General features: G+C 33.5%; 1 protein-coding gene and 1 long non-coding RNA gene across 2 annotated transcripts; both read left to right on the top strand.

Moving 5' to 3' along the window:
• The first annotated feature begins 1,008 nt into the window (after positions 1 to 1,008).
• Positions 1,009 to 6,391, top strand: LOC111718164 (glycine dehydrogenase (decarboxylating), mitochondrial). Its single transcript, XM_023493681.1, has 10 exons — positions 1,009 to 1,089; positions 1,666 to 1,780; positions 2,476 to 2,570; positions 2,637 to 2,698; positions 3,029 to 3,154; positions 3,285 to 3,427; positions 3,576 to 3,773; positions 3,828 to 3,970; positions 4,028 to 4,239; positions 4,300 to 6,391. Exons 1-10 carry the CDS (start codon positions 1,011 to 1,013, stop codon positions 6,205 to 6,207), a joined length of 3,081 nt encoding a protein of 1,026 aa, XP_023349449.1. The 5' UTR covers positions 1,009 to 1,010; the 3' UTR covers positions 6,208 to 6,391.
• A 2,343-nt stretch (positions 6,392 to 8,734) lies between these two features.
• LOC111718176 (uncharacterized) lies at positions 8,735 to 9,101 on the top strand. The gene is made up of 2 exons (XR_002769000.1): positions 8,735 to 8,887; positions 9,018 to 9,101. It is a non-coding gene; the product is annotated as an uncharacterized LOC111718176 (long non-coding RNA).
• The last annotated feature ends 8,847 nt before the right edge of the window (positions 9,102 to 17,948 follow it).

Here is a 17,948-nt window from a genome sequence, read left to right as displayed (position 1 = left end):
TCAATGCATAACAATATTCAGGACAAAAGACATAAATTAACCTTGAAACTGTAATATTTTGAACGTTTCAAGTCGTCTTTACAGTCTCATCCTTTGTGGTTAACCCTGTACATATCATTGTATGGGTTCTGTTCTACCAAAGAAAAAGATAGATGGCGCATAAGACGACAATTCTCAGCTTTCCAGTTTTAAATGTACATGAGTCGTTTTTAACCATTTTCTCCATATAAAAGCAACAGATAGTAATAAGATTAGTATCGATCGACATCGAATAAAATTTGGGATCAGTCTTTTATACCCTCTTTCATTTTACGCGAACACTCCCTTTAAGACAGAAAAATTTACATTATTGTAAGTCGTAAATTGTAAATTGGCAGTTACTTTTTTTTTAATTGAGGCTCGCTTGTAATTACGGCGATATTTCTTTTTGTACCTGAGAGAAAAATCTAACTACGCCATTGTGTTTACTGTCTATCTATATGGCTTTATTTGTCTGCGCGAGGTTGCATCTTTCCATCAAGGAGTTGAAATCTCCCGAACTTGTCTCCAGGTTGTATCTAGGGAACTAGGATTCTGGACCAGACTGGTTTAGAGATAAACATCATACAACCATCTCATACATAAACAATCATACTTATCAAACTTAGAAACTTATAAAACCAAAAACCAAACAATGTTCCATGTAAAAGTGTTTGAATAATTGTATTTTTTTGTCAAATCATAAAATTAATTTTTAAAATAATTTTGTCATCTTTTGGAGGCTAGACGAACCTGTTTTTCCGGTTTCCGAATCCTACAGGAGCTATTCATTATATAAAGATAAAGAGGGGAAGATAAAAAGAGATGGCTGAAGGGTTTCTACGGTTGCATTTACTTCCCCTTAAAACCATTTATTAGTGGTGTGAATAATTAAGAATTAAGAAATTATTACTATGAATTACTTGAAATAATATAAAGAAACGTTAAAAGTTTCCTGTTTTGTAAAAAATATTTGCTTAATATCAGACAAAATGTATCGTTTGGGTAGGATCAAGACGAGACAAGTCTTAGAGCAATTATGCTTAGAGCTACAGCTGGAGAAAATGGCAGGTACAAGTGGGTTGAATAGCTTTAAATGCCAGGTAGAAGTGGGTTGGATAGTTTCAAATGGCAGATAGAAGTGGGTTGGATAGTTCCAAATGGCAGTTAGAAGTGGCTTGGATAGTTTCAAATGGCAGATAGAAGTTGGTTGGATAGTTACAAATGGCAGGTAGAAGTGGGTTGGATAGTTTAAAATGGCAGATAGAAGTGGGTTGGATAGTTCCAAATGGCAGGTAGAAGTGGGTTGGATAGTTTCAAATGGCAGATAGAAGTGGGTTGGATAGTTACAAATGGCAAATGAAGTGGGTTGGATAATTTAAATGCCAGGTAATAGTGGGTTGGATAGTTTCAAATGGCAGGTAGAAGGGGGGTAGTTTCAAATGGCAGGTAGAAGGGGGGTTAGTTTCAAACGGTAGGTAGAAGGGGGGGGGGGCTAGTTTCAAATGGGGGAGGAGGTAGATTCAAAGAAGCAGGTAGAAGTGGGGGACTAGTTTAAAATACCAGGAAGATATACAACTTGCATAACTTTTAAAGAAATTGACTCCAAAATAAACATTTGTTTAACCTTTTTTCCTCTCTCACTAGTCCGGGAGGGAGTTAGAATGCTAGGAACAATTCCCCCGACCAAACTGGATGAAATTATACCTCCAGTAGCTGACTTCCCTGCTAGGCATATCGGACCCAGGAAACATGATGCCAGGCAAGTTTTAATATGTTTGTTTGTATATTTTTGTAATAGGAGATGATTTATTTGGTGTACTGTCCTGTTTTGGCCGTCTTATAGTTTGTATGCATACTGTAGAACTAGCTTCCTTAAACACAGTCTGGTACTTCAGATAAACCAGAGTTTACAGTGATATTTGAAACCTGATGGTGCAAACCTTTAAAATTTCAAACTTTGGTCACAAATAGCAAAATTTGAAACATCAAAGTTATGGTCAAGTATCAGAAATTTTGGGATTATTTTGGGATTCTTTAGAAGTGTGTAAAATTATGATCCAACTTTTCTGTACACTCTTTTCAAATAGGCTTTTGAATTGCACGAATTTCTTTCTGCATTTTTCATGATAATGTGACCATGCTATAAAAAATATTTAAAACTTTAATCTGCTTTTCCTTGTTTTTTTTTAATACCAGTGTAGACATAGAAGAAATAAAGATCTGTTGCAGATGGGGGTTTTCATAAACTTATATATATACAGATGCAGCAGAACGAGATATTTGAACTATTTTCTTTTGTGACCCAACCTTACTTTAAAATCTATAAAAAACTGTTCTTAAAAATTGAGAGACAAAAAAAAACAAAATATATAAAAATTCGCCCTTACCAGACAAAATGTATGTTCAGTTTAAAAAATTAGAAAAAATCCTGAATTAATCTCCAGGTTTGTTTAGGAAAATGCTAAAGCAGCTTGGATATGCCTCCCTTGATGAACTAACCAACGCAGCTGTTCCTGACAATATCAAACTCAATAGAGACTTACTTTTAGGTAATATAAAAAAACCAAAAATGAAAAAAAATATTTTAGGTTAAAAATTTCTCAAAAACTTTTAAGATACTCCCTTGTCTGAGTATGAGGTGATCAAAAGAGTGCAGCAGATTGCTGCAAGAAATCAGGTAAAATTCAATTTTTAAACAGATGGTGACGTAATTTAGCATGACCCTCAGAGAGTTGAAGAGGTGCATGCCTGATTCTAGTTGTACCCTTTAAATCTTAGTTTAAGTAAAACATCTGAAAAATACTATTTCCAATTGTAGTTCCTCTATAAAAGTGATATGTGGACTTATGCAGCAGGGGTCAAAGAAGGAAATTGAAATAATTTAACACTATTCCAGATAGTAATACAGTGACATCTGCTTAGATGCTTCTAAGGGTACTGTTGTGCAGTGAATATATTTCTCTTTAAGATCATCATTTTTCAGGAAAAAGGAAAATTATCTGTTTAGATCTGGAGATCTTATATTGGTATGGGATATTACAACACTGCTATCCCCCACACCATCCTGAGGAATATGTTCGAAAATCCAGGGTGGACGACCCAGTATACACCATATCAGCCAGAGATTGCACAGGTCAGACTTTTAATAGAATCAGTTTTATCCTTAACATTTTTAAGAAATTATATAAAGAAGTTAAGAATTTTGTTTATATCCACCAAACATTTTTCCTTATACAAAGTGTATATTTGTGCTTTGTTTACAGGGACGTCTTGAATCTTTGTTGAACTACCAGACAATCATAACAGACCTCACAGGTTTGGATGTTGCAAATGCTTCTCTACTTGATGAAGGAACAGCAGCTGCTGAAGCATTGGGACTTTGCTATAGAGTAAACAAAAGAAAAAGGTATAAATATTTTAAACAATGAGAAATTTTTGAAATTTTTTTTCCACTATTGCAATAAAATATTTTTATCATGAAAAAAAGAAAACATAAAAATTATCTCTGATTCTATAATTCTGATTGTTGCGAAAAAGAATGGCAATCTGTTTAGATTTCTGTTGTCCAACAAGCTTCATCCCCAGACCATTAGTTGTGTTGAGACCCGAGCAGGACCTTTTGGTATCAAGATAGAGGTTGTAGACATCAACACTGTAGACTTCTCTGGAAAAGATATCGGAGGCATCATCTTCCAATATCCTGACACTGAGGGATCAATCCACAACTTCTCAGATATTGTTGCTGAAGCCAAGTAAGATAAATATTTCAGCTAATATTTGGACAAATCTGTAAAAATATTTTTTAGGAAAAATGGAACCCTTACTATTTGTGCTACTGACCTTCTAGCTTTGACTATTCTGAAACCTCCTGGAGAATTTGGGGTTGATGTTGCTCTAGGAACTAGTCAGAGGTTTGGAGTCCCCATGGGATATGGAGGACCCCATGCTGGTAATTTTTTTAATTATGCCAGTTTACCTTAATGAGAATCAATGTTCTATTTTTAAGGATTCTTTGCTACCAAGAACCAGTATGTTAGGCATATGCCTGGCAGAATGATTGGAGTGACCAGAGATGCAGATGGAAATGAGTGCTTCAGATTGGCACTGCAGACAAGAGAACAGCATATTCGAAGAGATAAGGCGACTTCCAATATTTGCACAGCACAAGCTCTTTTGGCAAACATATCAGCAATGTATGCTGTATACCATGGACCAGAGGTAAGATTATTTAGGAAGCATTTAAGTTTATTCAACAAGTCAAACTGTTCATAATTTTAGGGACTTGAAGTCATTGCACGAAGAGTACATAATGCAGCTCTGCTTCTTGCTAAAGGTCTGAGAGAGTCTGGAAATATCATTGAAAATGAATTGTTCTTTGATACCATTAAAGTAAACACCAGACTAGACATATCAGAAATTAAGACAAGGGCAGCAGAACAGAAGATCAACTTGCGATACTTTGCTGATGGATCTGTTGGAGTATCACTGGATGAAACTGTGAATCAAAAGGATATAACAGACCTTCTATGGGTGTTCCAGTGTCCTAAGACCATTTATCAGGTAGCTGAAGGTGTAGTATCTCCAATGTATCCCGAGGGATCAATCCTTTCTTCAGAAGTCTTCCAGAGAACTTCACAGTTTCTGACTCACCCAGTCTTCAACTCTCATCAATCAGAGACAGACATAGTTAGGTATATGAAGAGACTGGAGAACAAAGATGTGTCTCTTGTCCACTCCATGATACCCTTGGGATCCTGTACCATGAAACTGAACTCAACTACTGAAATGATGCCTTGCAGTTTCCCAGGGTTTACAAATATTCATCCATTTGCCCCTCCTGACCAAGCTTTTGGGTATAGGCAACTGTTTGAAGAGCTTGAGAGAGACCTGTGTGAGATAACTGGTTATGATCATATTTCCTTCCAACCTAACAGTGGAGCTCAAGGTGAATATGCTGGGCTTAGAGCAATTATGTCATATCTTGAGTCAAAAGATCAAATTAACAGGAATGTCTGCCTCATCCCCCTGTCTGCTCATGGAACTAACCCAGCATCTGCTCAGATGGCTGGCATGAATGTTGTGCCAATCAAGACAAAAACAGATGGTACAATTGATATGGATGATGTCAAGAGTAAAATTGCTGCTCATAAAGACAATCTTGCATGTCTCATGATAACTTACCCTTCAACCAATGGTGTGTTTGAAGCAACAGTTGCTGAGATTTGTGATCTTGTCCATGAAGCTGGGGGACAGGTATACCTTGATGGTGCTAATATGAATGCTCAAGTTGGTCTTTGCCGTCCTGGAGATTATGGATCAGATGTAAGTCATCTTAACCTGCACAAAACTTTCTGCATTCCTCATGGAGGAGGTGGGCCAGGAATGGGACCTATTGGAGTTAAAGCTCATCTTGCTCCCTTCTTACCTTCTCATCCTGTTATAGCTACAGGATCTGCTACTTACATGGGTAAATTGGCGAAACCATTTGGTGTTGTTAGTGCTGCTCCTTATGGTTCTGCAGCAATCCTTCCAATTTCCTGGGCATACATCAAGATGATGGGTGGAAGAGGGTTAAAGAGAGCTACTCAAGTAGCAATTCTCAATGCTAACTACATGTCCAATCGTCTTAACAAGCACTACAAAACCTTGCACAAGGGTCAGAATGGACTTGTTGCTCATGAATTTATCATAGATGTTAGAGATTTCAAGAAGACTGCAGGAATCGAGGCCATTGACATTGCCAAACGTTTGATGGACTACGGTTACCATGCACCAACCATGTCTTGGCCAGTGACCGGTACCCTTATGATTGAGCCTACAGAATCTGAGGATAAGAAGGAGCTTGATAGATTCTGTGATGCCCTGATCTACATCAGGAGAGAAATTGCTGATATAGAAGAGGGGAAGATTGACCGCCTCAACAACCCTGTGAAGAAATCTCCACATACTCTCAAGCAAATATTTTCCTCAGACTGGGATAGGCCTTACACTAGAGAAATAGCAGCTTTCCCAGCACCTTTCGTTACATCTGACCGTAAACTATGGCCCAGCGTTGGACGAATTGATGACAGCTATGGAGATAAGAACTTAGTGTGCACCTGCCCACCTATGGAGTCCTATGAGTCTCCTTACATTGTAAACGATGGAACTCCTCAGGATGAGAAGGATTCTGCTGAAATGTGGTAACTTCATTGTATGTCATTGTGGATTCTATTGCATGTAAAAACATTTAAAACAGTTTTATCTATTCAAGGTGAAAGGTTTGTTATGAAAACAATAATCATTAATATAAATCACTTTTTGAGAAATTTCAAAAAAAGGACAAAAAGATGTAAATTGTTTGGATTATGAAATATATTTTGTAAATCTTTTTGTTTATTTTTTTCTATTTAAAAAATATGTTGTCATTTGAAATTATCTAAAGAGAATAATTCAATTTTCTGAAGAAGTTTATGAAATATTTCTAATTTTGCTCCCTACATGAGAACTGGATTCCAAAGTTTCCCTCTGGAAAAGTTATAAGGTATTGAGATCAAACAAAGCTTACAGGTAATCTAGATATATATTCTTTTCCACTATACTACATAATATACACATACACCTATAGTCTACAATCTAGATATATATTCTTTTCCACTATACTACACAATATACACATACACCTACAGTCTACAATCTAGATATATATTATTTTCCACTATACTACACAATATACAGTATACACATACACCTACAGTCTACAATTTAGATGTATATTCTTTTCCACTATACTACACAATATACACATACACCTACAGTCTACAATCTAGATATATATTCTTTTCATTTTCTTTACTTTGAAAGCCCCTAGTTAAATTTAGTTAAGTGGAGGCAAATAATTTAACCGAACTAATTGTAAAAAATGTAACTAAACACTAACTACAAACTCTTATTGGACAATTCCTATATATTTTTAATAGGCTGATGTAAACCTACCATACTTTATCTCAGGCTGTTTATTTTGGCAGAATTTAGAAATGATAAAGGTCAGCGATGACAGGCTGAAGATTATTAAAGGGTGGTAGAAAATTAGTATTTTTGGGGAGTATTCATTCTTGGTTATAAAATTTTGATAAAAAGAAAATAGTAACATGTTTAGTTAATATATCTATCTATTTGACCTATTCATATACTCATCCTATTCATATATTCATCCTATTCATCCTATTCATCTATTCATCCTATTCATCTATTCATCCTATTCATCTATTCATCCTATTCATCTATTCATCCTATTCATCTATTCATCCTATTCATCTATTTATCCTATTCATCTATTCATCCTATTCATCTATTCATGCTATCCATTTATTCATCCTATCTACTGATTCATCCTATTCATCCTATTCATCTATTCATCCTATTAATCTATTCATCCTATTCATCTATTCATGCTATCCATCTCTTCATGCTATCCATTTATTCATTTTATCCAATAATTCATCCTATCTATCTATTCATCCTATCTACTGATTCATCCTATTCATCCTATTCATCTATTCATCCTATTAATCTATTCATCCTATTCATATATTCATCCTATCCATCTCTTCATGCTATCCATTTATTCATTTTATCCAATAATTCATCCTATCTATCTATTCATCCTATCTATCTTTTCATCCTATCCATCTATTCCACTGTAGAAAATCCTTGATTTGTTTTCTTTCAATTAAACATTTTCTGGAATGAATGTTTAAATCTGAATTGGATAATCATGATATCATACTAGATTAGCATTATTAAGTATTTATTTTATTCTATTGATTTATGAATTGATTTATTTCAAGTTTACTCGTCAATATTAATTTTTAAGGACTTTTTAGAGTGATTTTAAGAGACCAGAGGCCGAATTTAAATAATTTAAACCACGTCGCTGATCCGCCAACATTCCAGTTCCAATTAAGCGCCGGCCTAAGTCTCGAAACATTTGATACAATTTCGGGTGGAACCAACCACGTTTGAACCACATCTCATATTTGAGCCGCGGCTTAAATTCGTTAAATTTGGGCCTCATAAGTGATTCACAACAGAACCACTTAATCCTTTCAGATATCCCCCCCCCTAGATTTAGTTATATCGGCCATTATTAATGATGACCCTTATTAAATTCTATGCCCAATCCCTTGAGAGGAACTAGAGCAGATTATAGATAAATTGATTTATTGGATATTTGAATAATCCTATACTTAACTTTCTAAATGTTTTTAAAACAAAATGTAAAGATTTAAATTTTAATATTTGTATTTAAAAGAGGAGAGAGAATGAAAACTTAAATAGATAGCATCAAATAAATTGCAATGTAAAAAGAATTCACAGCAAAAAATCTAAATAACTTAGAATAAGTGTAAAGAAAACTTATATATTTTTGATGATTTTCTAGCAACAATTTTAAGTTTCAATTTTGATCCATGTCGTAACTTTGAAACAGTTGAAGAGAAGGGTGAAATCCACATAGGAGTGCGTGGGAAATTTAAAGTAAAAAAATGATGGTCTAAAGAGGCGAGGTTTGTTTAAGTATTAAGTAGGCTGGTTATTCTACTAAAATAAATAGAATTTTAACCTTTAACCCCTTTCATAGTACATTCATAAGCACTCCCTCCATACCTCCCTTAGATGCTTCTAAGGGTACTGTTGTGCAGTGAATATATTTCTCTTTAAGATCATCATTTTTCAGGAAAAAGGAAAATTATCTGTTTAGATCTGGAGATCTTATATTGGTATGGGATATTACAACACTGCTATCCCCCACACCATCCTGAGGAATATGTTCGAAAATCCAGGGTGGACGACCCAGTATACACCATATCAGCCAGAGATTGCACAGGTCAGACTTTTAATAGAATCAGTTTTATCCTTAACATTTTTAAGAAATTATATAAAGAAGTTAAGAATTTTGTTTATATCCACCAAACATTTTTCCTTATACAAAGTGTATATTTGTGCTTTGTTTACAGGGACGTCTTGAATCTTTGTTGAACTACCAGACAATCATAACAGACCTCACAGGTTTGGATGTTGCAAATGCTTCTCTACTTGATGAAGGAACAGCAGCTGCTGAAGCATTGGGACTTTGCTATAGAGTAAACAAAAGAAAAAGGTATAAATATTTTAAACAATGAGAAATTTTTGAAATTTTTTTTCCACTATTGCAATAAAATATTTTTATCATGAAAAAANTGAAAGGTTGGAAGATAGAAGAGGGATCAGGGATATTTATTATCTAAGCTTACAGGGTTTCCAATATTTAGTAATTAACAAAATTAAACAAATCCTCCCCCTCCTCCCTTCCTGCAGGCTTATTTCTTCTAACCTCCGTTATCCTCTATAGACCTCCCTATCCTCGGAATTGTGAGAACCTCCACTGATCTTCAAAAAGGTATAAACAAACGTATTTGGCCTCTAACATTTTTTTTGTTCCTAAAAACTGTCTACCTTTCATTTCTTGAAATTTACATTAAGCATCTTAACTAATGACCTCAAAACATGAATCCACAGTGTGCAATATACTAGTTTGGAAACCCAGCTTTGCCTAATTTTTCCATCTAAAAGTCAACCTGTAGTAAATACCATACTCGTAAAACTGCTTCCAGATCTGTATCAATCCAGGTACAACACGTAAGCTATCAATGTCAACACGGACGCAAGCTCAGCTAATAATGTCAACAAGGAAACAAGCTCTTAATCGATCAATGCCAAACCAATGGGCATGATCTTAGCTATCAATTGAAGATAGAAGAGTATAAGCCTGTACCTCCATGAACAGCTGAAAGGTAGGAAGATAGAAGAGTATGAGCCTGTACCTCCATGAACAGCTGAAAGGTAGGAAGATAGAAGAGTATAAGCCTGTACCTCCATGAATAGCTGAAAGGTAGGAAGATAGAAGAGTAAAAGTATCAGATAACTCTATTTCAGAACCTTTGAAAGATTAATAAACTTTTAAATTTCCTTTTCCGACTTTCAATCCATCTATCTAACTTTCTATCTGTCTATCTATCTATCTATCCTTGTATCTTCCGATCTATGTATCTAGTACTTCATCCCTCTATCTATAAACTAAATCTAATTAAAAAGATTTGAAAGGGTAAAGAGAGGGAAGTAACCCACTGATGCCGAAGTTCAGAATTCGTTAAACTTAACTAGAATTAGATCGTTAATTAGATTATGATGACTTGTTAAACCCAAATCACTGTATTAGCCAAAGAGAATAGATTTATATTTACTATATTGTGGTATTAACCCATTCAACCGGCATTGTGATTTTACCAGGCTACACTGGTTGCATAAAACGTGCTGGGTCGACTGTACAGTAGGTAGTCCAAACTGTACAGTAGGTAGTCCAAACTGTACAGTAGGTAGTCCAAACTGTANGTATATAAGAAGAGCTGGATATATGAGCCTGAAACCACCCTGTATATATCCAAGTATATAAGAAGAGCTGGATATATGAGCCTGAAACCACCCTGTATATATCCAAGTATATAAGAAGAGCTGGATATATGAGCCTGAAACCACCCTGTATATATCCAAATATATAAGAAGAGCTGGATATATGAGCCTGAAACCACCCTGTATATATCCAAGCATATAAGAAGAGCTGGATATATAAGCCTGAAACCACTAATGAGTATAATACAGTCCTTCAATCAAATGATTTGACAGTAGCAGGAAATAAAGAGAAATTTTCATTGTTCCTATTGGTTAGACTCTTCCCCCCTCCCATTTTCCTTTCATCCACCCCCTCCAATCTCCTTCCGGCCCCCTTCCCTTCCTTCCCCTCCATACCTTCTGGTTTTGCAATTTTCCAAACAAATAGTAATATAATCAATAAAACAAACTATGCACAATGTCCAATAATAAAAACGCTTGAATCTGACAACATACAGAGGGAAAAGCTAAGTGACCAAAGCAGGCGGGTAGTTGGGGGGGGGCTAGTACCCTTGTGCCCCCTAGACATGCACCCCCTAGTCGCCCCCCCCCTAGAGCCAGAGGCAGACTCTAATTTATTAAACAGTAAACTTACACATATATACTGAAAAATTTTACTTTTTTATTAATCGACAACGTCACAATTTGTCCATTTTATGATTATTTCTCAAGTTCTTATCTTGTAACCTTAATCTTATTTACAATATTCAAGTAGATTAATATAGATTTTAAACTTTATTTTTTTTCTAAATAACGGTTTTTTTAGGGTACATCAACCGTTAGGATAGTGCACAAAAAAATGCACCCCCCTTGGCTAAACCTCCACTACGCGCCTGGACCAACTAGACTCCCTGGATTACTGATAAAGGGTGTTAAAGAAAGAACCTTATTCCGAAAAGAATAGATACGATTTGATAACAGCCTTTTTTTCATCAGGAGAGAAGCACTTTTGAATTTTTGATAATATGAAGTATGTTGTAAATTTGGTTTTATAATTTTTCTAAAAGATCTGGGATTCTTTTTCGTAATCATTGCTGTCATCCTTTTGCTGATGGATGCCATCATTTTTCTCAGTCATGGTCAATTTCTCTTCTATATACATACTTTGCTTGTCTCTGTCCATTTGTGTCCAAAATTGGACTTTTGTACAATTTAAAAATGCCCGAAAAAATATCTCTAAATCCGCGAATTTTTTGTTTTTGTTTTATATTGTTCTAAGAGAAGATGTTCACAGATAGAGCCGCAATTAAAAGTTGAAAGAGCTCCAAGTCCATCTTCTATGTTTTCAACCAAGGTTGTATAATAAGGTCGGTGTTAGAGGCTAGAGTGACGTCATATTAGGTTTTTTATCTTTCTTTCTTAGGAGATAGCACTTTCCGTACAATGGAGAGCATCGAGAGTAAACAACCTTGGTTTTATAATAAGGTTGAAAAACATAGAAGCGATGGGCTTCGAGCGCTTTTAAAGCCTGGTTTTTATATATTCTTATTAACGGTGATTACGAATTGAATATACCATATCACTATTATTATCAAACCTCCCTTTAAAAACTATAAAGCAGTAATCTCTGTTTCTTTCCAGACAAGGCTGGGTTCCCAAGCTAGTTGAAAATAGAAGAAGAAGAAAATAATATTTTACAAGAAATCAACTTCTTTCGTAGCTTTCCTTGAATGAGATTTTTCTCTACACACTTTAGTTCTAAGGAAGGTATGTAGTAATTAAATCTGTTATAACTGTTCTGTGTTTACGTGACAATCGTGTTTTATTTGCTTGGAAACGTAAATACGTTCGTGCTTATATTAATGTAAAATACGTGCACACTGCACTGTGCAGAACATCAACCGTGCATTCTTCATAGTGCAACTTTTATTGTTTTCAACTTTCTTTTTAAAATACAATTTAGTTTTTGACAATTTTTTAACAATTTAAAAAAAATTTCCCGATTTTTTATAAAACAAATTTATTGATACATGTATTTAATGCATATAATCATTTTTCCAATGTTCTTGTTTTCTGGCTGTCCTGTTTTGCTGTGTTAAATTAGCTGCCCCCCCCCCTTAATAATTCAAAGATTGCAAGCTCTCAATTAGAAATCTATGAAAATTTTGCCAAATAATTAAAAACTTCAGTTAAAAAAGTTCTTTTTGTTTCAAAGTACATGTCTAGGACGACAAAAAATATAAAGCGAGTTTTTAATCTTCGTGACAGAAACAATCTCAAGAACTGACTAGGGTCAACCCAGACCGAAATATATTTTCAATAAATGTGGAACTAATATCTACTTTTTTACTCTACAGAGGTTTGGTCCATTACCATCACCGAAATGTAAAATCAATGTCAAAGGCGCTGCGACACTTCAAAGTCTTCCAGACTTAAAAATTGATTCAACTTTTCATAGTAGTCAAGATCTATGTATTCTATGGTGTATATGTCTGCCTATAAGTCTACAAGGAAATTCTAATTACAGGATTCAGGTATTCAATCAGGGCAACATATTTACTACCTGTGATATAGCCTTATCAGGGGCATATACAGATATTTTAACCTTTACATTTGTTTACATTCCAGGGTGGGGGGGGGATACATCATGCCCCCCATATACTTCTCTGATCTATCTATCTTTATATCTATCTATGTATCTATATATCTATGTATCTATGTATCTATGTATCTATCTATGTATCTATCTCTCTATCTATCTATCTATCTATCTATCTATCTATCTATCTATCTCTCTATCTATCTATCTATCTATCTATCTATCTATCTATCTATCTATCTATCTATCTATCTATCTATCCAACTATCTATCTATGTATCTATGTATCTATGTATCTATGTATCTATGTATCTATTTATCTATCTATCTATCTATCTATCAATCTATCTATCTATCTATCTATCTATCTATCTATCTATCTATCTATCTATCTATCTACTATCCAACTATCTATCTATGTCTGCCAGTATGTCTATCTATGAGTGCGTGACTACTATCTGAAATGAGGGTATATTTCCATCTCAACTGTGCAATGGCACCAAACTGTCTGGGAAAACGTATCCTGAGGCATACAATGGTTACAGCTAAAGACAGGGGAGAAAGGAATTTTAGAGAAAAAAAAGCTAAAAAAAAAGAATTTAATGAGATGTAGAAAGGAGAAGAAAAATAGAATCTACATGAAAATTAGTATAAAAAGAGAAAGAGAAGAAAAATTGCCCAATATCAAATAACCTAATTTTATTTTTTAAAGTGAAAATGAACAAAAACGAAAAATAAGTAAGGGTAGAAAGAAATAATACGAAATTAAATTGCATTCAGTGGTAAAAACAAATATTTTTTACAAAAACTTCATTTTGTATTTTTCAACTGTTAACAGTGCAAGTGTTATATATTATAATATACATAGTTAGAGGGCAGTTAGAGGTATATAATACTTACTCCTGTAAATTGTGCCAATTAGAGAACTATATCCGAGTATTAAAGGATTTTACCAAAACCATCCTCACATTGAATTACTACCCAGCATATTCCCACTTCGCCGAGTATTAAAGGATTTTACCAAAACTATCAAAATATGAGGATTTGAAGCTTGATTTTTGGTTTTCACCTTCAATTTAGTATCTTAATGGTTTACTAAATGTACAGAAAAGAGCTAGTTTTAAACTGCAAGGGAACCCTGAATTTAAGAAAAAATACTAAACAAATTCCGTACAGTGCAGTTTAAAATCTCATTTTTTTTGTGGGTAGCCCTATAAAAGTAGGAAAAAAACCAACGCATACTAAAAAAATCAAGGCTGCAATAATGCCAATAAATATTTGGACCATTATAATTTGGATAATGGACATATGGAGTGCTTTTGGGACATATGGAGTGCTTTTGGGACATATGGAGTGCTTTTGCGATATTTCCATAAACTAGATTCATTTTTTATTTCAATAATAAAATTGGTAAAAAAAGCAATCAAAGCAAATTAAGAGTAGAACAATATCATATGATTTTCTCAAGTTAAAAATGTGCAATTCATCTGAAAAAAACCGTAAGTCCCTTTTCAACCCCCCCCCCTCTTTCTTTTAGTCCCTTCCTTCGCTTTCAACACCCTGCCCCCCCCTTGTGTTTTGTTGTATGTTGTGTAAAAGTATTACATTACTAGAGTGCTTTATGATTAATTAAGAAAAAGTCGGACTTTTTAATAAATTGTTTTGAGCAGGCTAGGACAGGCTAGAGGGCAGGAATAGGAAGGAAATGAAAGCTATTACTCCGGAAGTAAAGCCAACAAAATAGTTTTTACAAATATTAACCAAACTGAAAGCTTTTTTAATGTTTATAATTCTATATTGTAGTGTATTCTATAATAACCAGAATTCCTGGGTTACAATTGAAGTAGGTGGTATAAAATATAAAATAATTGTACATTGTATGTATAATGTACAATGTACATCACACAGAGACACATATTTCGAAAATTTAAAAAAATCCAATTCTTAAATATATTAAACAAATATTTTAAAAATCAAATTATTATCAATGGGTTTGCTGTACTTTGCAGTGTACAGTGTAAAGTGAAAAGCCTGTACCTCCATGAACAGCTGAAAGGTAGGAAGATAGAAGAACCCCCCAACCCATCATACCTTTTTGGCTTATTAAGACTGTTGATTTAATTTCAAACGACCCTTCTTAAAATTGATTATTTTCAGTTCTGGTTTTTCTATAAAAGTTATTGGATAGAAATGCGACAAAAAATATCTTCCTCATTGCTATTCGGATATCCCTTATATTTTTAATATTTGAATAAATATTTAAGAAAATATTTATTCCGTTTATTTTATTGTTTTCTCCCACGGTAAATCAGAGGCCCTGGTTGAAAGTCAGCAAGCCTTATCTTTAGAACCCATTTGAAGATATTTTGTCTTTGCTAATTATACTTTTTAGTAGGTCTTTGTATTTTAAAGATCAAAGTTTCTTCAGTCTTTTTTGTCGGATTTTGAATTATATGATATGACAGAAAATATGTGGATTCAGACTGGATGTACGTTGTTGTTTTATTTTAAATTCGGTGATGGTGATGGACCAAACCTCTGTAGAGTAAATAAAGTAGATGATAGTTCTACATTTATTGAAAATATATTTCGGTCTGGGTTGACCCTCGTCAGTTCTTGAGATTCTTTGTTTCTGTCACAAAGATTAAAAGGTTTACGTGATCGAAGCATAAATGACATTTCAGGTAAATCATTCATACCTTTCCATGGAAAAATGAAGGTTATATTTCTCTCCTAAACAATACTGAGATCTATAAAAAGTTAAGTATCATTCATAATCTTGGTGGAGTGAAAACATGGGGGAATTTAATTATAGTTATTATGCTTGGATACTGCTTGAATACTGCTTGGAAACTGCCTGACTGAGTAATGGCCTGCTTGCCACAAATATGTGTAAAGATATGTGGATTTTTTTAGATAGATAGATATATAGATGGATACCATGGATGTATATATATATAATATTTAAGAATAGAGGAAGATAAAAAGAAGAATAGACACATTACGATATTATTTTTAATCGCATTTTAGAATGAAAGACTAGAAAAACCTGTGATACTATTTTAATATTCAACATTTCCCTGTTTTAGATAATACAATTTTCCAGTGAAACACCAGTATAAATGTAGAGTAATTTTTATAAAAGGTCAAATTATTGTATTAGGAGCAAGCAAAGATAGATAGATAGACAAGTCGTTTAACTGACTAACTATATCTCTCTGGATATTTATCAACCTTGTGTTAAATTTTCAATTATCCCAAAAGAAAAACCTTCCAAGATTACGAAAGTATTTTATTTAGTCGAGTGTACACTTCATAAACTTGTAAAACAATGCAAAACTGTGAATGGAAATTTTCATATTTGAGGTATTCAATTATACACTAGTGAGAATATAAGCTACTTCTACTACCTATAATTAAATAGATTAAGGCAAAGGGGGGCAATGGAGTCAGAAAGAAGGGGCAGTGGGTGTTTTTGAGGGGGAAAAAAATCGCTAAAATAGTTAATTTTTAACTCTTCGAAATATTGCAAATTATCGAAGAAAATTTATAGAATTTATCATGACGATTTTCATACCGATGTCGGAATATCGGCAGTCGCTCTTTTAGATAAGAATTAAAATGTTAAAGTCTGTCACAAAATGGCAGAAAAAGCTTAAATATAATTTCAAGAAACTCTTAAAATTTTATATTTACATTGATATTAACACGGGAACAACGTACAACTTGAAATACATTTTTGTAAGGATTATAAAAAATGGTGGATTAAGTAAATAAATAAAAAGTTTAATGAAGAATGAAATGTATCACAACAATACGTAAAAACATCATAAAACGCGGTTCGTCTTTTTATTTTTTATTCCCTTTGACTCCATATGAATAAGTTTGGTTTGATATTTGTTTTTACGTTTTTATCTAGCTTTGTATCTTTCCTTTTATCCATCTATCTATTCTTGTGTTTATGTGTATAGTGTTTATGAGTATTGTTATGTATAAGATGTTTATATTAAAACATGCACCAGCCCTGTCTTTTTATTCCTCACAAAATTTTATTTCATTTTCTTCATTTTCAGTATTTCTTCAACTATTTTTTATAAATTTCATTTTATGTTTGTTTAAAAAGTGAAACATATTTATGAGACTGGGTTCGGCACCTTTTATATTTTAAATCATTTTTTGATGTAAATCTTCTGTGAGGTGGATCGGACCGAGGAGTGTGAGTTGGCAAAAATTCATATTTTTGACCATTTTTCATCTGGTAGTGAAAGTTTCAATGTAATCCTCACACTCGAGTCTGAATATTAAATAAAATACGATGGTTCCTTAAAAACATGAAAAAAGAAAACAGTTAATGTGTTTATTATTTTACCAATGTTTTTACCTTTCTTTTGTCAAATCTACTTCTGCTACATTGAATTTTTATTTAAACTTCTTTTTTCCTTCATATTTAATTATTCACACTTCCTCCTTTTACATACTTCCTACTTTTTCTTCCTACTGTTATTAATCCTACTTCTTCTTCCTACTTTTATTAATCCTACTTCTTCTTCCTACTTTTATTAATCCTACTTCTTCTACCTACTTTTATTAATCCTACTTCTTCTTCCTACTTTTATTAATCCTACTTCTTCTTCATACTTTTATTAATCTTACATCTTCTTCCTACTTTTCTTAATCTTACTTCTTTTTCCTACTTTTACTAATCTTACTTCTTCTTCATACTTTTATTAATCCTACTTTTTCTGCCTTCTTTTATTCATCGTGATTCTTCCTACTTTTACAAATCTTACATCCTCTTTTTAACAATCCTACTAAATACTCCTTCTTTCTTTATTCCTACTATTTTGCTTTTATTTCTTTATTCCTTTGTTTTTATGCTTTCTGTATTGATCCAATGGTATTCATCTTCTGATATCATTCC

This window comes from Eurytemora carolleeae, unplaced genomic scaffold, assembly GCF_000591075.1.
Source record: "Eurytemora carolleeae unplaced genomic scaffold, Eaff_2.0 scaffold13, whole genome shotgun sequence".
Taxonomy (NCBI): Eukaryota; Metazoa; Arthropoda; class Copepoda; order Calanoida; family Temoridae; genus Eurytemora; species Eurytemora carolleeae.
This window is presented reverse-complemented; position numbering and strand designations above follow the sequence as displayed.

What these genes read in the sequence shown, in the direction of transcription:
- LOC111718164 (XM_023493681.1), top strand. Translation starts at nt 1,011, where the DNA reads ATGTATCGTTTGGGTAGGATCAAGACGAGACAAGTCTTAGAGCAATTA. An exon ending in CAATAGAGACTTACTTTTAG is followed by an intron (nt 2,571 to 2,636) that starts GTAATATAAAAA and finishes AAAACTTTTAAG; the next exon opens with ATACTCCCTTGTCTGAGTAT. An exon ending in CTGTATACCATGGACCAGAG is followed by an intron (nt 4,240 to 4,299) that starts GTAAGATTATTT and finishes TCATAATTTTAG; the next exon opens with GGACTTGAAGTCATTGCACG.